At 43.4% G+C, this 25,196-nt stretch overlaps 1 protein-coding gene across 1 annotated transcript in view; it reads left to right on the top strand.

Moving 5' to 3' along the window:
* RCOR1 (REST corepressor 1) overlaps window positions 1-25,196 on the top strand; it is an 84,893-nt gene that overhangs the window by 50,278 nt on the left and 9,419 nt on the right. Inside the window, exons 4-8 of the mRNA XM_051769528.1 lie at window positions 9,886-9,938; window positions 13,989-14,150; window positions 16,754-16,872; window positions 20,294-20,372; window positions 24,964-25,158. Coding sequence (XP_051625488.1) covers window positions 9,886-9,938; window positions 13,989-14,150; window positions 16,754-16,872; window positions 20,294-20,372; window positions 24,964-25,158 — 608 coding nt within the window. The remainder of the gene's footprint in view (window positions 1-9,885; window positions 9,939-13,988; window positions 14,151-16,753; window positions 16,873-20,293; window positions 20,373-24,963; window positions 25,159-25,196) is intronic.

Genomic DNA, 25,196 nt, shown 5'->3' with positions numbered 1-25,196 from the left:
TTAGTTCAAGAGAACTAGGTAGGGTATGTGTTGGGATGGATTGTGGCGGGGGTGGGGGCGGTGTTTGTGGTGTATTGGTTTTTGGTTTTTTTTTTAAAGCTCACAAACAAAAAAAAACCCCGAAGGAGAGAGAATGTGTTGGAGAGTATCCAGGAAAAGGATGTCTTATCTAAGGTAGCTGTGTTATCCTGAAGGAATTTTTGCTGCTGTGCTGGGAGGGGGGAGGTAGTCCTCAGTTTCTACATGTGCCTTGTTCTCTCCTGCCACCTGTTTGTTCCTCCTTTTCACTGCAGTGTGATCCAGACCTTCTCTGAACGTGTCAAGATGACCCACTTTGAAAATGCCGACTGCCACTACTGTGGCTGCTGCGGGATTGAACTGGTGCTGGCGCTAGGAAGGAGCTTTTATTTCCTAGGAGAAGTTTAGAGATAAGATGACGTGGATGTAATGGAGCGATGATAGCTGTGTTAAGAGTTACCCTGGCAGCAAGCCTTGATCTGAAATGCATTTGGGAGCAGTCTTAGCCAGCCTGATCGGCGCTGTGTGAGTTGTAGGACCAGTATGACGAGAACGAGCAGGCTGCAACTACTTTGTGCTGCTTGGGCTCAGCCCTGGGATGGGCTGAGTGTGCTCCAGTCTTGCTGGTCTTGCTGGGATGGGTAGGCTTGGAGCATTTCGAGGACTAGGTCTTTTTTTTTTTTTTTTTCTGGCCTCTTTTCTCTTACTGTAGCTGTGAGTGAATATAAGAAGGATCAGGGAACTGGAGGGTAACTTTCTACATTTTTTTTTGTTTGTTTTAATTTTTCCTTGGAGCAAAGTTAGTCAGCAAATGCATGTTTACAGGTGTATCATGGGAGCTGTGCACAGGCAGGGAGGAACTCTTGTGGGAGATGTTTCCACCGAGGAATGCTTGAGTAGGTCATGGCTATAACATCTTGCTGTGATGAGTTCATATGCTGCCAAGTGTGACCTTTACAGAGGTGCTAGTGCAGGAGGCAGAGCAGCCAGACTTTCTCAAGGACATGTACCAGAACTTCCCTCATCATAATGTGCTTGCTGTGGCATTATTTGCTCTAATTAGGAACCACTCCCACTAGTTAATTTTCCTGTACTCTTATTTTTGCCCTCCACATTAAGTTACTTTCCTGATCATGTGCTTCTTGTGCAGATTCATATTATGGTAGGGTAGTAGTGAATTTTCTAGCACTCAAAGGATTAGTAGTAATACATAATAACTTCTCAGTAAGGACTAGGCTTCTAAATCCTGGCTAAAAGCTATGACCACCCACCACTGATACTCTAGGGTCTATTTTATCATAGGCTTTTCCACTCAGTCTCTTTAGGTCAGTCTTGAAGGCTGAGGGCCTCTATGTAATTCATGTTTCAGCAGATGCTGTATGAATTTGTAACTTGATTTTTTTCTAAATTGACTTAATTTTATGTATTTTTTAATACCTTAATATCAGTCAACACTAATATTTTGATTTGGAGGCTACTGTAAGAATGATGTCCAGGATCCAGCTGTGGAAGCTTCCTGTCTTTCTGCATTGACTTCTTGGTGAGGTCAAAAACATCTTTGCACCTCTTTTCTTTCAAGGCTATAGGAAGTAAAGAAGTGCAAGAATGGATGCATTGAGTGTTCGTGTCTCCCAAGACTGACCTGTCTGTAGTAGGGCAAAGCAGATCTGCTGAGGGCAGCAACTCCATGTGACTCAGACTTGTCTCCTTCCTTTTGCTACCTGCTGGCTTGCCCGATGCTTCCTTTCTGCCCAAGTGACATCCCTCAAGGAGGTAGCCAGGGGACAAATTGATCATTTCTTTTGCCTTTGTGTCCAGTATAAAGGGAGTCAGCGTGGCTTCTACTCTCTTGTCACAAGCTTTATTATCAGTAACAATAATAATGAGCTGTAATTTAACCTGATGGCTATTCTGCTCCCGAATACCCCTTGTGTGTGTGCCCTCATGCTGCACAAAGACCCTCTGTCGTGGGGAAGTGAAGTTACACATGCTGGTTAGGAAGCCTGGCTCTGACACAGGGCCTTCATTAGTCTGCATTCCTACAACAACGAAGAATATAACAGTTCTGGTTTTAGACAGGAGCTTTCCAAAATCTTACTGAGGATGGAAAATGGACCTTGTGGAGGGTTTCACCCTCTTTAAGGAGTTTTGGGTCTGGATATTCTTTGGTGGCTTCTGAAGCTGGTTGGCAGCAGGTTGCTTGACAAAGCTTAGTGGAATTCTCACTGACTGTTTTGCAGACCAAGAATTTCAGTGTTATAGCATGACGTGGATGAAGAGCTGAGAATGTTCCTAGGCAGAGTACTGAAGCCTTGTATTGCACTGCTAGTAGACTGAATTTGTGGTCTCCCATACTGATTCTGTCATTAGTGTGTGCCAAACTGTATTTTCTTTCAAATTAGCAAATCTGGCTTTTGGAAAGGGTTCACTGGATCAGGCATTCTCAAGGAGTGAAAAGAATAATTTCCATAAGAAAATCTGTGTGAGGGAGGTTTGTTCGAACCCAAGTTAGCATTCCCTGCACTGAAGTATATGACGAATTTTTTTTTTTAATAATCTACCTCTTGTCACAACTTTATTGATAATGTTCCTAGTTGCATTGCTTGGGCATGTTGCTGCCTGTAGTTGAAGTGTATAATCCAAGGCTGTAACCTCCCAGTAGAGTGAACTCAAGCCATGGTTTGACAGCAGAATAAATCTGGCTTTAGGGCTTCTCGGACTGAATTGAGAGCACTGTACTGAATAATGCAAAGAGCCGTTCTGCTATAAACTCACTTTGTTGTTGAGGCATATGCTGTGTGGATTTATCCTGTCTATAACTTCCTGGCTCTGTCTTGGAAGGTCATACGTGGGAACAAGTATTCCCTCCCTGCCAGAAGCTAGTGTGTGCTGGTTTTATGTTTTTATATGGGTTCTAAACCCAGTATCAATTGCTCTGGCTAATTACATTTAATACAGTCCAGTCTCTGTGTCTGATTTAGGATCAAGTTTTCACTGCTAAATGATAGACATACTCAGATCCTGTATGGTCACAGTTTAGGTCCCTGGATGATCTGATGTCACTCTCCCTGTCTGTGCTAGGTGCCAGAGACAAGTGTTTCCTTTGTTACTGCCCTGCCAGATCTCCCTCATCCTCTTCTATTCTGTGGTACATGTAGCAACATCTGTTGCCCCATTGTGCCCAGGGCTCTGTAGATATTTAAACCTGTGCCATTCCTCCAGTAAAATGGTGTTCAGTGCTACGGTGGAGCAAATTTATGACTGACGGTTGAATGTTGTGGATGTATAAGAAGCAGCCTTTCTTCCCAGAGCATCCTCCATGGATGTCCTTACAATGGGCATCCACGTGGCCTTTCTGAGGGAGAACAGCAGCAGCATCAGAGAGCAAGAGAGCATCAACTGTGTGGCTTTCCTTATAGCGATCCTCATTAATACACCACTCCATGGATATACACATTGTGTTAGGCCTTTTCTTGATGTGATGATGTTAGCTGAGGGTGCAGCTTCAGGAATGAACATGTGTTGGTGAAAGCTTTAAAAGTAACACATGTCTATTAGCAGAAGGCCTTTCCTGGTAAGGAGTTTAATATAGTTTTGGTGAGGTACAAAAACTATGCTAATTTGTCAGTGCACCTGTGTCTGCAGTACAGCCTTCTAGCTGGTATAGCAAAATCTAAAGGCAGATGAGTCGGATCTTTAACCATCACTGGGCCTTAGATGCAGGCCATGCAAAGAGCAATATTAAAAATAATTTAAAAAGGCGGTAGGAAGTAGGTGTTTCTTTTTAGCTTATTAGTTGGGCTCTGGTTGGGGACTGGTTGCCTTTGTGCGAAAGAGGAAGCTTTGGTAGGTATCACCACAGGTAATTTTAAAGGGATAAATCTCCTAGCAGTGGGGCACTCCATTTTACTCCTTGATTTTTTTCTCTGAGGCTGGAGTTTCCCCAGGCTCCAGGCGCGGTTCCGCGAGCAACTTTTTCCTCCCCAATGCCAGTTTTCGTAGCCGTGCCTGTTCCTGCCCTCCTGCTCATCCCTGCCACTCGGCTGGGGCAAGGAATGAGTCGCACTTATGGCTTGAACCAGTCTTGTCCCTTGCTTGAAACTAGGAGGGCTTATCTCTTCTCAGGCTTGTGTAATCTCCCAAAAAAGTGATTTTTATATGGTATGCAGCATGGTATAAACATAGAGTGTAAAGCACCGGAGGTGGTGCAGGAGAAGGGGGCAACCTGTGTAGGTAGGGCTGGTGCTATGATGGTCTGGCACTGCCCCTCCTGGGAGGTGAGAGCATCTCCCTACTTTCAGCCACCACGCAGTGCTTCTATGGCTTTTCCAGGTAAGGTAGGTGTTCCTTTGCCTTGCAGTTGCCTTCAGACTTTCTCCTCACCTGCTGTAGATGCAATGGAGTTGAGGCCTAAATCCTCTTGTGCCTTCAGTTGCATGAAGTGATTTTTAAGTAGCCTTTGTGTCTGTAACTAGCACTTTTCTGTTCCTAGAGACAGTGTTAAAGGACGCTATGTGCCTTCCCAGGTGGGTGCAACACAGGACGCAAAACATGTCTGTGCTGTGTCTCCCTGCTCTTCTCCTGCCTCTTACATAGATCACATCATATCATAGCAAGAAGAGGAAATAGCTTTTCCAAGAAAAAGAATTATTTGAATAGAAAAGTAGAATGATTAAGGTTAGAAAGACCTCTAAGATCAGGTGGGTTTTTCTTTCTTCTAAGTGATTTTTTTCAGGCTTTGATCTCTGCCTGCTTCCCACGTTCCCAGTTGCAGCTAACTTCAGGGAGACAGTTGTCCAAACTCGTGTGCTTTTGGCAGCTTCTTCTCCCGAGCTGGGACCACGAGGTGGCAGGAGTGTTCCACCGATGCTGCTAGGGCAGCGGGACAGCAATGCAGCTGCTCGTTTTTTATAGTCGAGACGAAAACTGTGCTTAGTTGTTTGTATACCGTCATAATTGTGTTTTGAAATTTCGAAAAATTTCATCTTTATGTCTACATGTCCTTATTTTCTTTATATAGTATTGATTTGTTTTGGGTCTTGACTTTTTTCCTTTTTTTATTTCTTTTTTTCCCCCGTGTTCTCAGGGGAGATGGAGGGGAGGGGGAGATGTATAGCAACATCCAGAATTCCTTGCAGGTTCTAACATTGATCAAACCCTGTGAAGCACATTACTGAGGCTGTGAAGGATGCTGCTTTTGTCCTCATTTCACCTCGTTCTTTCAGGGTATTGCATCACGTAATATGCAAAGTGTTCAGAGCTCCTGCAGTACCCTAGTAATAGGGGTGAACTGAGGTTGCAGCAACAGCCCTACCTCTGCATTCCTGTTACTTTCTATAGGCTTTAGCACACTCACTTATGCTGCAAACCCTCCTTGGGGTCATTGAGTCCACTGAACATGATGTGATCCTTGTGGGGTCATTAAGAAACAATTTGGGTAGGGGGGTAGAAATTCTTCAGAAAGAGCTACTTGGAGAGATCGTGATGTGATCAAATGGTGCAGAGGGGAGTCATTATTTTCAGGCGTTTGTCTTTTCAGAGTTCTCCTGCCCCCTGAAATTAATGCTCCTGTTTTACATCTCTCGATTCTCTGTTCAAGGATGCGGGACTGAAAATCAGCAATGCAGTTGTTTGCTCTTGTTCCTCCTTCCCTCTGTCAGCCAAGAGGGTCCCCTTCCTTTTCCTCTAGTGAGGAATTCTTGCAGGGAGATGGTTAGCAGAAGAAAAGTGTTTATGAGAAAGATGACTGGAAACAAGGACACAAAATTCAGGGGGTTGATGGCACCATTTTGGTCAAACTCTCCTCTCTAGATGACAGGGGGTGGAAACATCTTTCTCTGCTTTCTTTCCCACTCTCTTCAATTTCCCTTATCTCTTGGGCTGTGTTAGTGCTATACGCAGGGTCCTTCCGTCATCTCATTGTATTTGGGAGAGGTGTGTGTTAGCATTTGAGTACTTTGTACCCCTCTTTGTTGATGACTGCATATGTGAGGCTGTTCCCTCTGTGTCCCTGCCTTTTGTGCTGCTTCTGCCTTCCTGAGCATGACGGGCTGTATGAAAGGGGCCAGTGCTCACTCCATTTTGGGTGTGGGATGGACAGTGGGATCCTGCTCATCCACACAGCTAAAATGTATGCAATAGAAGAAATGTAGCCAAGTAGGTAAAGAAATAACAGTTTATGGTTCTCTTTTCTGTCCCTCCCCCCATCTGGTTTCTAGTAGCAACAAGAGCCTTCACAGGAGCAATGCATCTCCTGTGTCACACGACTGTTTCTATTCAAGTATCATTGTATTTTTGGTCTGGTCTGTTGAAATATCTTTCTGGTACAGGGGAATGAGTTGGATGGGAGGGAAGGATACTCCTGTGTGCCCTGTTTGGGGAAAAGTTACACTGGTAGAAAGAATGCGTGGTGGTGTATTTTATGCTGGGGAAATGGGATGGGAATGCTCTGCTGCTCTTGCTTATTCTCTTCTGGAAAGCAGTGAAGAGCTATGCTGGCAAACTATCTCTTCTGGTGTAAGTAGAGCTCTGCCTCAGGCTTCTCTGGCTCTGAACTGTGATGTCTAAACAGATTGCTGGGTTACACGCTGAGCGTGACTGAATGCCGCTAAAATGCAGTGGAGCAGAATTTCACGTGCCCGCTGCCCTGTGCTTGCTAGAGTTGTGTGGGGAAGGCAGAGATGGAAGAGGGCACTTATTTATCTGGTGTGGCATGTAAAGCATTAAGCTTGTGGCAATTCCAGGCTCTACTGGTATGGGAGACTAAAGGGATCCTGTGACTGAAATGGTGCCGTGCTCTTCCTTGCTTACTTCATATGGAGGGGGATGGTAAAGAAAGAGCAAACGGAAGGATTGCTTGAGGGGCTGTCATACCTCTCAGATGGTGCAAGCATCAAAGCAAGTGAGCCCACAATTAGCCATGAAATGACAAGCAGAATGGGCTAGATTGTCAGTAAGTGGGCAGGAAACAGGCCAAGAGAAGAGTTACAATTGTGTATTCCTTGTCCTTCCTTCACCCACAAACTCTTATGGTGTATGGAAGAAGCACTGCTGTTTGCTCATGGTCATATTTACTGCTTTATTGCCTTTTTCTTATTTTCTTTTCACCGTAACAATGAGGTGTAATACTGATGTGTTACAGAACCTACTGTGACAAGAAAAGCATCTTGCTTCCTTTCATGGTGTCCAGTCACTCATAATCTACTGTTTGGCTCAGTGATGTATTGACTTGTTTGAAGAGAAATCCTACTGATATTTGGGGACCTTGCTAATATTCTTGCTCAGTTAGGAGAGAAAATGCTGTAATGATTTTTTGGGGGGCTGGGAAGCAAGTATGTTTTCATTACTTACAGCATCTGGCATAAGGAAGGTAATACACTGGAAAGGAGAATGACCTCATCTCCTCTCTGTATATATTAAAGGATAAGATGCTGAAGCGAAATGAGGAACTGTAGGTCTTTCCACAGTGAAAGCAAGGTACTTAATGCAGCAGTACTTAGCATTCAGGAGCTTAATTCAGCCTTGGACTTCAGAGAATTCAGCTCCTTTCCCTCCTTCCACCTCCTTCTTAGACAAAATATATAACACTGCATGTGCAGTGTCTGTTTTAAGGAAGCTGAGAACATTTAGCTGAAGTACAGGGAAATGCTGCATGTAGGGTTTCCTGGCAGCTTTTTTTTTGGTGTGGTTTTATAACCATCTATAACTGGAAGCACCTAAAGTTGTTCTTTTGCCCACATCTTACTAACGTTCTCTACCCTGTTTGGCATGTGGAGGGAAGGGATGGTGTGCATCCCTTCTCTGTCCCTGCTTACCCTGTGTGGCCCTCCTGGACCATGTTCTTCCCTTGGGATGTGGTTTTGCAAGTTGTTTTTTTTTCTCCCCACGGCAAAGCTGATTTTTGAGGTTTGTACTAACCTTTGGTTGCCCTCAGGATATTCTGTTAGGCAGTGCAGCGAATTCAGCCTAGGAAGTTTTTGTCATTGTCCCAATCACCTCCATTGCCTTTTCAATTATTTTACAGTGTTTGCCTTGTGCAAGAAAAGGTTGTTTGTGAGAAAGGATGGTTTTCATCCCAGTTCAGCACAGTCCTTAGAAACAATTTCACTTGGACAGATGCACGTTTGTGCTGCAGCAGTGCGAATGAATGGTTATGGCTGCACCTTTTTCCAAAGGGCTAATAAAGCTTTTACTGAAAGTATCCAGAACATGGACCAACAAACAGGTTCATCAGCCCATTGGTAGCTGCCATTGTGTGCAGGTGGGAGCTTGGAAGAGCAAAAACCTCATGGAGTCCCCTTGCTAATGTGTAACTGCCTGTGTTTATTGCATGCTCTTCTGCCACAACATGTGGCTGTATTAATATTCTCACAGACTTTTCCATGGCACTTAACAAAGCCCTCTTTTGCAATGCCTCTGTGAAAATTAACAAATGCTTCTCCTTTCCATATGAAGCTCTGGCATTGGTACCACATGTCATATTGAGTAGTCTAAAGATGGGATGTTTACTTTAAGTACCTAGATTTAAATACTTATTAATGACAAGCTGAAAATAACAGGCTGTTGCTGTCCTGCTGTGTGTTTTCTGATTTATCCTTTCTGTTTTCCCAGTACCTTTTGAGTTTATTGCTTAGCTGAAGGAAGAATTGAGGACTGTCACAGCTTGAAGGAAAAACTTTAAAAAATGCCATGCTGTTCCATGACAGTGTTCATAAAGTCAGAAAACATGGGAGAAGCACAGTTGAGAGCTGAAGTGAATCACGAGGCCCAATCACGAGTGCACGGAACCATTTTCCTTCTGGAGGTGCTATGGATGCTCTCCATGACTCTGGTGCTCAGTACAGGAATTTACTTGCATCCCTCCCAGGGTATTTCTAACAAAGGAAGGGGGAATGATTTTTGAGTTCATTGTGACTTGTCATGAAGTCCAAAACTTGTAGAAGAATGAGAACTCCGGCTGTATCTATCTGTCCCAAGTACATTACGGATCCTACATGCAATGTGTACTTCCAGCATCTTCCACTCCATTAGGTGAAATAGGAGTCTGACCTTTTAGACTGAATTTTTATTTTCAGGGATGTTGTCACTACAGTCTGGTTAATAATGAGCAAGTATAAGGGCACAGATTTCAGAACACCACCACTGGTACTGACTTTGATCCAGTCCTCTCAAATGGCTGCTGTTGGATATAATGTAAGCTCAGTCACTCACAGCAAAAGAGACATTTGGGGTTTAGTCCCATCTATACAAAATATAAGTGCTCAGGGCATCTTCACATTGTAAAGGTTAAAAGCTTTTGGGGGCCTAATAATACATAGAGGTAGGGTTTGGTCCAAGATGAAAATTGCTGAGGCCTAAGAGTAGAAAAATTTGCCAAGATATCTGCAGTGGTTGTGCAACACTAGGAGTCTGGCAATATTGAAAGGTATGGATTGTGTTTGGGGATGTTTTTCCTTAAGAAAACAACTGCTTTGGGGGATTAAAAAAAATCCCCACCAACCAACAAACAAAAAAACCACAACAAAGCAAACACACCCCCCAAAAAATAGCTGACACAATTACGTTTACAGTTTTGGTGAACAAATTTTGAAATATTATATACTGTGTTTCAGAAGTACTGGAACTGGATTGGATATCATGCATCATTGAGGCTTGTTAAGAAAATATGTAGTAGTTTGTCTGATGACTGTTGTTTTTCTTTTGTTTCATTTCTTTCCTGAATTGTTGGAAACAGCAGCTGTTCATCAGAGTTCTCTGTGGAGGACTGAAGTCAGAGCTGCAAATCTGGGTTTTAGACTGGGAAGGGCAAGGGAAGAAAAGGTATAAGAGCATTTAATATAATGATCTCATCTCTTCTTTGTTTTTCAGTGGATGAATATATTGCCATTGCTAAAGAGAAGCATGGATACAATATGGAGCAGGTAACAACAATCTTCTGAATACTTACTTTATTTTAAAATATTTTCCAGCTTGTATTAAAACATGACTTCAAGTGACTGCCTAGAACTGCTTCTTCCCTTCTTTATTGACTGTGTTTTCTTCTCTCCTACTTGTCCCAAAACTGACTGTTCCTAGTAACACTAAGTTGTGCTCTGGGGATATGGAGTTCACCTGTAGTTTTATCTGGGAATATGGTGTTAGCTCCTAGTTTTACATGAAGAGTCAAAAAAACAAAACCAAAACCACTGTAATTTCTAACAGAGTCTGGCAATAAGTGTTATGCTTCCTCCTGCACACTTTCAGAACCCCTAAACAATTTTAAAAAGATTGGCTTGTCTTTGGACAGCTGCCTGATTGCATTGCAGTTTCCAGCTGACTGCTCCATCTCTTGCTTCATGGATGTCTTGGCAGTTATTAATGAGCTATTGAACCATCATATGCTTTTCTAAGGTGAACCAATATCTACAGTTATTTACCTTAAAACTGTGTTGCAAATCATTTTGCATTTCATAGATGAACACCTTGCCTGTCGGTGCAGTAATGGTGGGTGACTTTGCCAGCTGTCACTGACATTAGCCAGTACCTGTAGCCTTGGGATGGGAATCCTGATCTGAGGAGCAGATCTCCCCTTTACTCCCTGTGGTCTAGGATTGTGTACTAATCTTTCCTGTGTTAACTAACATTGATTTCAACACTTGTTGGGGAGATGAGTAGATCTGTGCCTGGGAAACTTTTCTGAATTCTCTGGAGTTTCCTTATGCACTGCTACTTGCCCGGAAAGGGAAGGCAGGGGATCTCATGACTTACTGAATTGTCAAATCACATACTGTCTCTACAAAGGGATTCTATGAAAACTTGAAAATTTATAAAATTGTTCAGGCAGAGCATAGAAACCAATGATTTGGATGGGCAAGGGCTTCTATTTAAATGATACTGCTGTCATCTTTGAGTCAGACTTTCGGTGGTTGATACTCATGCTCAAGAAGACTTCTTGCTGAACAAGAACATTGAAATTGAGATAGCCAGCAAAACCAGGAATGATCAGACTTGATAATTGTAGTTTCAAAGAGCAGAAAATAGCAATAAAAGGAACATGAGGGCTTCAAAAGGCTGTGAACTTAAAATGAACATAAAGGTGGCAACTCTCTTCAGCTGATATGGGTATACCCTAATATTGGATATTGTGGGTAATATTTACCAAGAGAGATGGTCTCAGAGTAATAGAAATGGGTTTCATTGTTTTAGTGGAGAAGTGATGTTTTAAGAGTATAGACTGATATAAAAGACTGATACAAATTAAGCTTGTGATTTAAAACAAAACAAAACAAACAAAAAACCCAACAAAAAAACCAACTGAATTCTTGTCGGTTGAAAAACTTAAATTTAGCTAGCAGAAATTTGCATTCATTCTAATGTTGGAAATACAGACCTCCCACTCATTCCTTGAAGTCTTTTTCTCTGTTTTCCTCTTCTCTGTGTACAGAAGTTGTAGGACTTGCCACACCAGGATGTAAAGTGGCTGAGCAACTTGTAAAAATTTTCTCATTCCTACTGTAGTACTCTCACATAATACTCTGGAGTCAAAAATGTTTCCCAGGTCCTTTGGGATTTCTTAGACAACTACACTAGGCACTTCCAGGAAATAACTGGAGAGGATCTATCTTCTATTGCTCTGGAAGGCATGTATTCATTTTGTATTATAGGGACAAGTGTCAAGGCTTTCAAATCAGGATGATTTGTTGTGTCACCAAGGGACACTCTGTCTTCAGCAGGTATCATCAGAGTTGCTGTTGGCTGAGTAACTGTGGACAAGCTGGAAGCCAGTCAGAGCTTGCTTTAGCAATTGGCCACTGTCTCTGGGCTTTGCTGGCCAAGGCAGCCCTCTCCCACACACACATCCCCCTGACAGCTGGTCTCTTTGGACCTCTGTCCAGGTGGCTTGTCTGACAGTCACTGCATGGAGATTCCCATTCTTCCACCTGTGCCTGCTGCCCAAAGCCTCCCTTTGCAGACTAAGACGTGCCAGTCTGTTGAAGGGAGTGATGAGCAGCTGGCAGGGTTCTGGGGTGTGTGCCAGCCCTCCTCTGCCCAGCGTTGTTCCCGTCCAGCCCAGCCAGCCACATCTGTGCCACGTGCAGCTCCCAGCTCTGTCTTTTCTGTCCCCTTCCTGTGGCCGAGTGCCCTGTTGGCTCTGCTGCCGTTGGATGATGGCTGGAGGCTCGGGGCTGTGCTGGTGGGAGTCTCTGCAGCTTTGCCAGCTGGAGGGCAGGCAAAGGACAGGCTCCTGCAGGCCAGTGAGCTCCGGCAAGGCAAGCCCACTTCAGCTGGTGGTGCAAACAGCTGTCGGTGGTTGTGCTGAGCTGTGGCAGTCTCAGGCTTTTGGAAGCACTACAGTAAGTCTGGCTGTGAGCCGTGTTTTCCTGCCAGCCTGTGTCAGACACCCCGGGACAAAGGAGTCTGGGAAAGCTATGTACTTACCCGTGTATGAGTGCAGAGTTCTTCTCGGGCAGCACGGGCTGGAGGAGGAATATTGCTCTGCTGCTAAAACAGGCCTGTAAGGAAAATCTTTTTGTTTACCTTTTGCTTTGTGTAAGCAGCTGCCCCCTCAGCCCTCGCTAGCATCTCAGTGGTATTTAATGCTACCCTACCCTCCTCCCAAAATGTCTTGCTCCTTGTTTTTCCCTTGCTTCCTCATGGGGATATTTGGTACAGCTTGTGTCTGAAGCTGAAAAGGGTGTCAGGAGAGAGAAAACTCAGTCCTTCATGACTGCAAAATAGTTCCTTTGGCCCCATGCTTGCCAGAGTGGCTGCATGGCTCCTGTGACATCTTGAGTGACTGATGCAACCAGGACTACTACTTGTTCTGCATGGTGGCAGAAGGGAGAAGAGGGTGTCTGGGAAGCACTGAGAGGCCAGTAGGGTCCGTGCAAGATCTTGGATATCACTAACATTTATATGCATGCTCTCTGCATAATCTTAGGGGCACAAGATCCCATAAAGGAACTGCTTTTTGCATAGCAAAGCACAGTGGGGAAACCCCAGATTTGGAGGGATTTTGTAACACTGAGCAACCAGGGTGAGACTACTAGAAGAGGGTAACTATGGCTGTGAAACCTGAGCTGAGTTTGCATATGATGAGCAGGTTACTCTTATGTTTTACTCAGCATGTTAGGGATTGCTTTCACTTCACAGCCATCCTGAAAGGCTGGTTTTTAGCTCTGTAGAGTCAGGCCTTCCCAAAATGACTTGCAGTGGTTGCTGGCATGCCAGAGGCAGTGATGTGTCATAGCACACAGGGGCTGTGCACCCCTGGGAGGGGGGGGCTGCATGTGAGTGCTCGGAGGCAGCAGGAGGAGAATGGTTTGCAGGTGCTGAAGTGCAGCACATGTACTTTGTCTTTGGAACTGAGAATGAGAGACTGCAGCAGTGAAATGAGGCATCTCTCAAGGGAACAAATGAGCAGCCCCCAAAATGAGTGAGATTTATTCTTCCTTTGGTCCAGGGACATTTTAGCAGCAAGTCAAGGTTGTGCAGGCTCCTTCTTCCAGTTCTTCTCTCATCCTCTAACCCTTTTACCCCTCCCCCTCAGAAAGAACCCCCTAAACAACCATAAGAAACCCCAGTCAACTAAACCATCCTTCTGATTGTCAGGAAATAGAGTTCAGCACTGACAAGAAACTGGATTTTTACCTAGACTTCTCAAGTCTTTGCTTAGCTTTCCTATGCATACCATGATGTGTAAAGCTGGAGTAATTTCTTCAGTTTTCTTCTCCCACCTTTCTGTTGCTGCTCTCTTTATTATGTGACTACCTGTGTGGTTTTGATAAACTTCAGATTGATCTTCACAGCCTAGGTAGGGGTCAGATTCCAGGTTTCTCAGAAAAGCATCTGATGTAGCTGTGAATTAAAATTATACCTGCTGTGTTGCCTGAGAAAAATGTTGTAGCTCTCCCTCTCCATTTTCCAGTCATGTTTCTTTTTACAATTATTTTCAATTACAATTGTCCCCTTGGTGTCTGTGTTATTTCTAGGCCCTTGGGATGCTGTTTTGGCACAAGCACAACATTGAGAAGTCTTTGGCAGATCTGCCAAACTTTACTCCATTCCCAGATGAGTGGACAGTGGAAGACAAGGTCTTGTTTGAACAGGCCTTCAGTTTCCATGGGAAAACTTTTCACAGGATCCAGCAGATGGTAAGTGGTGTCACAGGAGTGGAAAAGCAGAACAGGCAGTTGGACTGTCATCTTCAGTGCTGATTGTGCTGAATGCATGTGTAATGCTCTTGGGGGAGGCCAGAGGAGATGTTAGAGGGAAAATACTGCCATGAATAGAAAGAAATAATATTGTTTCCAGAGTCTCCTAGAAATGTTTTCCTTAAGTGCTTTACTGGTTCAGGATAGACTTTGACTGTACAATTTTTTTGGTTGGAAATTACAGTTTTCAGTCCCCTGTGTGCCATGATAGTGTTTGTCTCAGCTGGAGTTCAGGCATGGTCTATACACACGTGCCCACACACACACAATAAAGATCATCTCTGTGCAAAGTTGATCTCCTTTCTTACAGCCTGCTTTTTAGGAATTAATTTTATTTAACTATGAAGTCTGTGCTTAATGTGATTTGGGACCATCAGCAGATGCTGTGGTGGAGGTTTATACATCATTGCAAGCATTCAGTCCTTTGATTTTGGTTGCTGTTGATATTGTTTTAAACTGTAATTGAAAACTTCAGGGGTAGATTTCTGCCTGAAAGGTAGGTGCTAGGGGAGTGTGCAGTTTTCTTTTGAAAGAGGGAGAGGATGGGATGTAAAAAACTTTTATTAATTGTATCTTGAGAGTGTCTTCAAATTTATCACCTGGGTGGGGAACCAGACTTTTTTCTTTGGTCTCATTCGATAAAGTGCCTCCCTCTCAAGTGTTCCAGCAGGATCCAGTTACATTGACTGTGACCCTCTGAAGTGAGCATAGGCTGTTGCAGTCTGTCTGTTCAACCTCTTTAAAAGCACATGTGAAGGTCTGTGTTGCTGATCCTGCTGAAAAGTGAAAGCTGACTTGGCCTTCCACGGATGAAGGAAAACCACCAGATCCCTTTTCAAAAGGAAAGAGCAGGAAGAGGCTCATTCTCCTCATGTCCTCCTTGAATGTTCCTTCACTGATGTCCATTTCCAAATGTTCTTGGAGTCCTAGGGTCTCCCACTCCCTTCGGTCAGGTGACAGGGCTTGCACAAACTGTGGGCAGTCTGGACTTGTGGAACTCTTGAAGCGTGAAGCTTTGTTATTCCTCTGTTTTTATATAGGGCGGAAAAAAGGGGGAGGGGAATGTCCTGGGGAAAAAAAAGAGGACATAAAGCCCATCCTGTTGCTTGGTTAAATGCTAAAGCAAGAAATTCTCCATTCAGTTTATGTGCAGGAGTATGGCTCTGTCCCTCAGTGAAGTGCATTCCAACACAGGGATGCCAAGCTAATGCACTGTTCCCTAGCTAATGATACTTTTTTACTGTTGCTCCCAGGAAAGCCATCCTGCATGAAAGAAATTAAATGGCAAGAAGCTTTGTGTTTAGCAGGGGACAGGAATCAATGACTCGGGAGCATGTTAGTAGTTGGTTTATATATGCTGCCCCATTAACACCCATGCAGTTTGGAACTGAGGGGAGAAATCATCAAAGCCAGAGAATGAAGAGCAAGTTACGTTATTTACCGAAGCTAGTTCTGATATTTTGGCACTCTTAGCACGGATTTGTAGCCAAGTGGATGTTTGTCAGGAACAGCCTTGTCCCTGAGTTTGTTCTGTGGAACTCTTAATTTCAGCATACCAGCCTGTTGCGTGGCTATTGGCAACACAACATCGACACAGCACCTGTGCTTTGCCAGCACAGATGGATTTCTGTGTGCAGCTGTGGGCCAGAGTGGTAGATCCACTATTAGAACCTAAAGTCAATCTGCAGTTTGAGAACCAGGCTTATCTCAAGTGAAGACTTAAACTGCAGTATCTGAATAAGAGAGATCTGGCTCTTGCTCACAGTTTTGTTTCAAGCCCCACCCGTTCTGCCCTCCAAGCTGAATCAGACACTTAACTAAAACATGTTTTATTCAGCAAGAAAGGCTGGACTTTTACCTTTTAAAAGTCCTGTGTAAGAACATCCATGCAGAGTGTTTCAGAAGTAGAGAATTAGTTGTAATGTAGTTTTATGCTTTTTGGAGGCAGACCTTTCATTCATAGCTACAGGGTAATGGTATTAGTATAAAAGGCCCAAAAAAATTAATTCTGAGACTTGTGTTTTTCTGTATTGTAAGTTCACCATACAGTAACATTTCACCTTTTGAAAACATCCTTTGTTGATGCCTTTGAATAGACTTCATCGTGTGAATGGTGTGAATAAACCTATTTAACCAAACATCAAAGATGTGCTTGGGATGGTGCCTGCAATTCAGCAGTTCCTGCAGTTGTTTACGCGTGTCTGTGTCGGCTTTTAAAACTGTTATCTCAGTTTCAAGGCCTCATTGTGGATATGCTCTTGCTCTGTTCCTCTACTCTGAAGGGAACCAGCTACGTGGCTGGTGAGTGGAGGCTTGCTGAGATACTCTTCAGAGATTTTGATGTCCTGAATAGTAGGCACTAACCTGAAACACTCTGCCATTGCTCATTTTTGGAAAGGCTGCAGAACTGCCTTGCTTGAGCCTTTGAGACAATCCAATGTAGAGAGATCAGATGTTCCTTGAGAAAACCAGACCAATTGTATATGAACTCCTGGGAATACTTTACATATAAACATATAAAAGGATACATGTTTAATTTACAGCTTCCTGACAAATCAATAGCCAGCCTGGTGAAATTTTACTACTCCTGGAAGAAGACAAGGACTAAAACTAGTGTGATGGACCGTCATGCTCGTAAACAAAAAAGGGAACGTGAGGAAAGGTAGGTTTGCAAGCAGAAAGGCTGTGTATTGCCGCACACTGGTTTCTTTAGACTATCCCAGAGATTCCTGTTAGCTTGTAAGAAACTAGATGGAGGATTTTCCCCAAAACATTTCCTGGTACCACACCTTTCCCCACCCCTCTTCCCTGCTGTGCATGTTTTGCTTTGCTTAAAGCCAGAAGGAATCTGTTGGCAATTGGGTGTGCTCCCTTTTTCAATATTGTGCGATTCCTGCTTGCCCTGTAATGCACTGGTTACCATCCCATTCTAGAACCTTTTCTCTGATACTGCGTGAGGGTGGAGAAAATGAAATTAAAACTGTTTACAGTCTGATTGGCACTGTAGTCAGCAGAGCCAGAAAAGCTGATAAGCAGGATGGTAAAAGGAAGTAATGAAAGAGCTAGAAATCTGCCTTTATTTCCTCTCTGTGATGCTCAGCAGAGTGAGAATGTGCACCTGATACTGGGAACAGGCTCCAGTGCAGGACCTCTCTCCTGTGTGTGTATGCACACAGACCCTCCCCTGCCTCTTAGAAAACTGTGACCAGTGTAAGGCTGTCAGGCCAAGCTGTTCCCTAAGAAAGGTGAAGTTAAGGCTCTGTTTTTGAGTGACTGAGAAGAGGGTAGCAGAGGGCAACTCAGGATGAGCTCTCTGGCAGAGGTATCCCAAGGAGTGCTGGGTGCATTGGGATCTGAGTGAGGCTGGTGGTTTTCGGAGGTCACTAGCTACTGAGGTTTAGCAGATGAACTTGACCCCTGCTTTTTCTGCAAGTTCACCCTCCTGGATAACCATGGAAGCCCTTGAAGGTAAAGCAGCCAGTGGCCTTGTGTGTATTGCTATAAATATCTGTACAGTTGGAACTGCCACTCGGTGACTTTGCCTAGTTCTGGAGCTGACAGAGCCTCAGAAATGCAGAGACCTCACGTGTCTGTGGGGAAAGTAACCCCTCTGAACAGCAGCAACTCCATCTGCTTGATGCAAGTGCCTTCTCAACCTGCTCTAAAATGCAGTTAATGTCTTTGCAGACCAAACTTGAGTTGTTCCTGGCTTTGGAAGACTTCTAATATAATAGGGCACAATTCTGCAAAAGTTTTTCCCTCAAAGGAGTTGCTGCACTTCCCAAGGAGCTCTTTGCTGGCTCCAGTGCATATGAGCAAGCTCTGTTTGGGAAGGGGGAAGAAACGTGTTTCTAGGGTTGAGCTGTTCTACACCAATGACTCACTCAACCTCTCCCATCTCTCCATTAGGTCAACAATACTTACTTAACAGGCAGGGCCAGGGAGAATACTGCCAGCCAACTTGTCCAGTATTTGGTTGACTTTCTTTGACTTGAGTCTCTTTTTCCACTCTGTTCCTTTCTTTTCTCTGCAAAGGCTGTCTATTTTTCTTCTCCCCATCCTGATGGGGTTTATTTATTTATTTATTTTGGTTTGGTTTGGTTTTAGTTTTAGTTTTCCTACTAATTTATGGGGGGCATGGAATCTTTTATAAGGAGTATTTGTTTGTGTCATACTATGTAATTTTGGGGTCTTTTCATACTACCTCCTCTGTTTTTGTTCTGTGCTCATAAATGAAATTACTGCAATTTGGAAATGCACCTCTCAGGTACCTATGCCTGTTTGGTAGGAAAAGCAGCACCTCAGACCATCTGGTGATTGGGAAAGAACTGTATGGGCTGTCATGTGCTGCAATTTTGTAACCTTTGAGGAAAGCAGCTGGATTGGAAATGCATATTTGGTTTACATCTGTAGCAAGCTAAGCACAAGACCATCAACTTGATTTTTGATTTCCATTCTTCCCCTCCATTACATAAAATAGTCAAACCCTACACCCGCAAAGGAGTTGTCAGTGCAGCTGTGTGGGGTGTGGAATCCACACTCGGTGAGTTCAGGGTGCCTGGATTTTCAGGTTGTACTGTGCCATTCGGTGCTGGCAGAACTGCAGAAGTACTCTTTGGTTATAGTGATCAGTGTCTAAAACTGCAGAAATGAGTGGGTGGGTTTTGGTCTAGCTCATGTCTAGAGAACATGCTAGAATACAGGATCAAACTATCAGCACAGCAAAGGCTGTGGGACTTGACTGTTGTAGAAAGGCTGAAATCTGAACCTAGGTGAGAACACAAGGAAGTTCTTTCAGAGATAGGGTTAAGAGAAGAGGCAGTCTGAGGTATCTCACTCAAATACCTCTGTATCTCTTTTGTGGCTAGGCAGGGAAATTCCCCAACTCCTCAGGTTGTTGCTAAAATAACTCCCAGTGCATTTAGAACTAGGTTTTCAGTAGCTGTTCTTAGTAGTGTGTGAGGGGCTTTGCGTGTTCAGCTCTGGGAGGGGATGCTTGGGAGTTTATTCCCTGGAATTGTGATTACTCAGACTAAATGCCCTGTGAATCAGCTGGTGAGCCAGGCAGCTTGGGAGAGCAGAAGTGGCTTGAATAAGTGACTGCTCTTGTGGAGAGGGATGCCAGCCCAAGCCACCTGGCAGTCCGTTCCTCCTTGAGATGTGGCTGCAGCAGGGAGCCAGCCACGAGCAGTACCCTGTTGGCTCCAGCACTGTAGTACAGCTCTGCCCTGCACTGAAGCTGTGGCACACCTGCACCAACTGATGGTTCCTCAGCCCAGGCTATAAAGTTTGACTTGACAAAATAGGTTTATTTTTTTGATTAAAAAAAAAAAAAAGTAAAAAGCTTGGATTAGATCAGCTTATTTCTTCTGTTTCTGGGCATCATCTCAAATGGTGCAATTAACTTTAGTTGTGTACAGTACAAAAATTCTAAATGGTGGAAATACATTTGATTTAATGTCTGATTAAAATTCCAATGAAGCTAAACTGGACAGGTGTGCCAGGGTCACTTTCAATATGGCCCCAATTTCATGCCTATTATTATTCTGTAACTGATAGTCTTTTTCTTTTCCAAGGGAAAATAAAATGTAAAGCTGTCACTGAAGAAAAAACAAAACAACCAAACATTTTTTATGCTTGTTCTTGAGGGAGCTCATCTTGTGCATGTCTGTTTTGCAAAATGTTAAGGAGTTCTATGAAATCCAAGTTTTAGCTACTTGCTGTATTTCTCAGTCTTCTTTCTGTCAGTTTGCCTAAAGTTAAAATGCTCAGTGTCCCGTGTTCTTTAAAAGATAACTTGTGGAATTAATTTCATATCTCTGTGCAGACTTACTTTGCCCAAGTACACTACTGAGAAGTTATCCTGTATGTACTATCTTCACAGTTAAGAATTTATTGACTTAAACCAAAGCCAAAGAAACCCAAAGATACCTGCAACCCTCTAAAAAACCCCACATCCTGGGAATAAAACTAAGGAAAGCTACTGGACTTGATATTGCATCCATGCATTTGTTTTAGCATGCTATTTATAGAAAAAGAGAGTCTCACAAACTAATACAGTACTGTTTGCTTTTATCTTCCAGTGAGGATGAAATGGAGGAAGCAAATGGAAATAACCCAATTGACATTGAAGTTGAACAAAACAAGGAGAGCAAAAAGGAGGTATAATTCTTTTTCTTATTTCTGTACAAATGAAAGTGTTTACTTACTAGCTACTTCATGTAGAAGCTGACAGTATGTAATTTTCTTTTTGTGCTTTGTATAGTTGTCATACAAGAAAAGAATTGTCTTCAGAATTATTCTTAGATCAAGACAAGTTTAGATAAGTTATTATGGATGGAACTGGGAAAATTTCAGACTTTACCGTCCCATGATTATGTAGTCTGTGATTGTTTCCAGTCTCTTTGATTCTCTCTTTGGGTGTGTTAGCTTAAACCACCTTCAGTGATGGTTTAAATCAATCTAACTGCGTGGAGATGGAGTAGAAGCACATCTCCCCATTAAGATGGCTTGGAAGGGGAGAAGACAGCCTTTTGTTCTAGGTAGACCATCAAGAGCGTGTTTATCTACAGCTTAGATTCTGAGGTAAATTCCTGATGTACTGAAATTCCCAGCAGTAGTTCTGAGGATTTCAGTTGCACCAGGATTGCAACTCCATTGGTGAAAAGGAGGTGTTTTTTGTAACCAGTTCATTTTGTGTGGCAGAGGGGCCTTTATCTGTTATGTGCAGAATATTTTGTCTACTTGAAGTGCAGTACTTGCATCTCACTTAAAATGAAGCAGTTGAAGTGGGCATAGAGTTCTGGATGAAAATAGCCACACAGATATAACAGTTTTGAAAACCTAGTCTGTGATGCTTAACCAGGAAGCATATATTTCATGTCTGTAACCTGCAGGTTATCTGCTACTAAATGAAAGCACCTTGCTTTTCAGCTGCAGCGTGGGTTGTATGCGTGAGTGAGAAAGATGCTTACCCTAAGGCCATCTCTCCTTGAAGTAGTTCCCTTTCCTGATTTCTTGTAGCCTAATTTCTCTCCCACGGACATTCTATTTCCTTTTTTAAATTCCTTTAAAGGTTATATGTCGGGAAAATCCACTAGAAATATTTAAAAAGCTGATCTAACTGAGGCAAAAACAAAGTCCTAGAGCAGCTGTTTTGTCAGCCACTGTCAGAGAGATTAATTTCTCCAACAAATTATTTTTAATGGAAATAACTGAAAAATTGCAACATTCCCATCTGTTCTTTGCCTGTGCCAGGGTGCTCTCTAGACTTTCCAGAAAAGCCTAACTGTTGCTTCCACTGAAAGGGCCAGCACCCTTGATGTCTGTCTAGAAGCAGAGTGGATGTGAAGCCATTTGCATTCATCCTTACAAGAAACTGCTGAAGCTTCAGCAACAGCCAAAGAGGAAGGGTTCTCACTTGGCTAAGTTGCAGCTGCATACTGCAACTCTCCAGTGTCTTGTAAATAATAGTGTTGTCCTATTTCCCAATATTTTAATAAATTTTCAAGTTTAGATTTCTTTGTAAGCTCTTCGAAAGCTTGCATCTGTAAAAGAGCTCCCTTCAATCCCCCCCCCTGTTATTGCTTCCTTCCCTACCAATGCTGACATGCCCTGAATTTGCTGCAGAAGAGGGAAAGGTAGTTCTTTGCCAACTTTCTGTTGTAAGACCAAACCAGATCAGATGTCTAATAGTTGCCATCAAGGCATTTTTGTAGAAAATATTGTGTGGGAGGAGGCTGTGTGCCCTCCCTGTCACACTGATGCAGGCCATGGCACTCCTGCTGAGCTGAAACTCGTGCAGCATGTGCAGTCTGGCTGTGTGTGCAGTGTCAGGCAGCCTGGTGGGGGCTCTTCTGGTCAGGGGTTGTACTGGAGGGCAAAATGAAGCCAACAGCTTTCACAGCCTGTTAAGAGTTTAGCTGAGGTTGTTTAGCCTGGAGAAGAGGAAGCCTGTGGGAGACCTTATCACTCTCTACAACTACCTGAAAGGAGGTTGTAGCAGGACGGGGGTTGGCCTCTTCTCCCAGGCAACTAATGACAGGACAAGAGGGCATGGCCTTAAGCTGTGCCAGGGGAGGTTCAGGCTGGACATCAGGAAGAATTTTTTCACTGAAAGGGTTGTTAAGCGTTGAAATGGGTTGCCCAGGGAGGTAGTGGAGTCACCAGCCCTGGAGGTGTTGGAGAAACGAGTGAATGTGGCTCGTAGTGTTATGGTTTAGTTGTCATGGTAGTGTTCGGTCAGAGGTTTGACTTGAAGATCCTGGAGGTCTTTTCCAACTTTTCCAACAATCTTTCCAACAATGATTTTATGATTCTGATTTTACAATACCTGCACCTGGGGCTGATGGAAATGCCTTGAGAGAGAGCAGGTATCCAGGAGGGGGCAATAAGGTCGTTCTTGGTCACTGTGTTTCTTTTAATGACATGGTCAGATGTGCAGGGCTGGTGATGTGTCAGCAGCTCAGGACTCTTACCGTAAAGAACCTCCTTGTCCCAACGGCTCAGAGGTGTTTTTTGGGTCTCTGAGACATGTTGGTTACTATATGACTTGCCCAGTAATACTGGGATTTCTCAGAGTATCTGAAATCTCTCATCTCTTTCCTCTTTTGGGGATCACTGGAGGAGGAATCTTCCCTTTTTACTTTCAGTGTTAGTGCAACTGTTCGGATTTCCTCAGATAGTAACTCTGTAATACTGAGGTCATGACCTAGAACTGCTTTCTCCATATCTTCCCTGTTCCTGGAAATGCCTCCCATTTCATCCTCTGCTTTTACATGGCTTGAGATAGCTTGGTCTTTTCTTCTCCCAGAGTGAAATCTGAGGAAGGGAACTTTGTATTAAGGGGTTTGTAAGACTGAAGTGCACTGGATAGCAGTGGCAATACCTAAATAAACAGAGGAGCACTGTTAAATCCCTGCATTTTAATTCTTTCTGGTTTTCATTACTTTATTTAATTCTAAAGAGGGGTGTGTGTGACCAGGAAAGCAAGAGTTTCCAAGAAAGAGTAGATATTCAAATTTTTGCTGGATCCTAGAGGCATTTGGAGCCATCAAAAACTGTTCTGCTGGAGCTCTGGCTTCTTGTCCCCAACACAAAAGAGTTTTGCATTTTTTGAACTGTGTAAAACAGTCATTTAAAAATGCTTTCATTTTTCCTTAATGTTGAGGCTTCTAGGGTGTTTGCACTGTGGGAATTGCATGTTGGTCAACCTACAACCTGAACCTGTAGTGAGTTATTGCTGTGTGGTCCTGTGAAATTGTGTATGCAAATGAAATAGGAGTAGATCTGAAATGCCTATCCATGTTGAATAATTTACCTGGCTCAGTTATCAAAGTGCTCACTTCTGAAGCAGGGTACAGAGCTTACCTCGCTCGTAGATAAACCACTTTGCTTTCCCCTGCTCACCACTCCCTTCTGCAAAAAGAAACAGGAGTATCCATCCTGCCATAGCAATAGTTACCTCTTGCTTCTGGGCTTGCCTTTGGCATTGTATCTCATGGAATACTTTGCACTAATCGATGGAACAAGAAGGTTGAGAACAGGCAATTGTCCACATTACTGCTGTTATGTGGCTCTGGCTGTTGTGCCCATGAAGAGGGTGCAAGCTTTTGTCTGCTGACATCTGTGGAGGAGCCCTCTGGACTTCGGGAGTCAGAACCTCATGCTTACATGGGGTTGGTCCTCAGCCTTGTGTGGTTTCAAATGTTAACATTTAATGTTCACTAATGAGCAAATGTCACAAACTCTGTAGAAACTGCACGTAGCTGCAAATTAGGAGGGGAACAATAGCTCTAAATGAAGCCAATGTGTTTAAAGCTGGCAGTGATCAAGTAGAGTATTCAGCCTCCCTTCTCTGCTTTTTCTTTCCCTGCCACCCTTCTTCTGTTCTGTGTTCTTGGCCAGGCTCCAGTCACTGGGTAGTAAATCTTAGTTATGAGTTGCATGTTGAAAATAACTTCTGGAAGAAATGGTTTTGGTTTTTAGAATCAGATGTGCTCTTGAAGGATGTGTAGTGTAGTGTTCTGGCTAATCTCTCTGTTAGAGGTGTGTGCTAAATTCTTTGCTTTAAATGTAAGGGATAAAAATAATAAGTGGTCTGTGAAATACTTGTTTTTCCAGAAGAGACTTAAATTTTATTTTAGGCAAAACTGCATCAGTTTAATGGAACAGTTGATATACAAGTGCTATGCAAGAAAACTTGTCTTCCAATGAATGGTGTAACAATCTAAGAATTGCTCTGTAGTCATCTCACTCCTTTATCCTTTGCCTTTAAATAAATTTGATTTATTCCTTTTCCTGTCTGACTTGTAATAATACAAATCTCGGTAAACTGTTCTAGTTGTGTTCTTCCCCTGTCTGCAAACTCTACTTTGTTTCATTCTGGAGTTCAGTTAAAATGGTATCTTCAGGCCTGGTGATGAAAGCAAAAAGAGAGGTTTTGGAGGTTTCAAAATAAGGAGAACATTTAACTGCTGCAAAATTGTGCATCTGCCTCCCAAAATGAGAATGGGCAGAGATGACAATCAGTATCTCTGTAAATACTGAAAGCTGCCTAGAAGAAAGGAGAGATTTGTACAAGACAGTGTTTGTATGACACGCCACTTAAAGCAAAAAATGTCTTCCTGTCTGCAAAGTAGCTTTGTTGTTCTCCAGTCTTTGATGGCTAAAAGTCACAGAATCATAGGATGGTTTGAGCTGGAAGGGACCTTTAAAGATCATCTAGTTTTATAAAATGACTGCTCTCTGCCAGGTGCCACCTGCTGAAACTGTCCCTCAGGTGAAGAAGGAGAAGCACAGTACGCAGGCCAAAAACAGAGCAAAGAGGAAACCTCCCAAAGGAATGTTCCTTTCCCAGGAAGATGTGGAGGCTGTTTCTGCCAATGCAACAGCTGCTACCACTGTACTCAGACAACTGGACATGGAATTAGTCTCAATCAAACGACAGGTATGGATTGGGGTATGGATGGGCTGGTTTTGGTGGTA

Source organism: Manacus candei, unplaced genomic scaffold (assembly GCF_025592945.1).
Source record: "Manacus candei isolate 608988 ecotype Guabito, Panama unplaced genomic scaffold, ASM2559294v1 h1tg000109l, whole genome shotgun sequence".
NCBI lineage: Eukaryota > Metazoa > Chordata > Aves > Passeriformes > Pipridae > Manacus > Manacus candei.
Note: the sequence above shows the minus strand (reverse complement) of the source record. Positions and strands in the feature narration are given on the sequence as shown.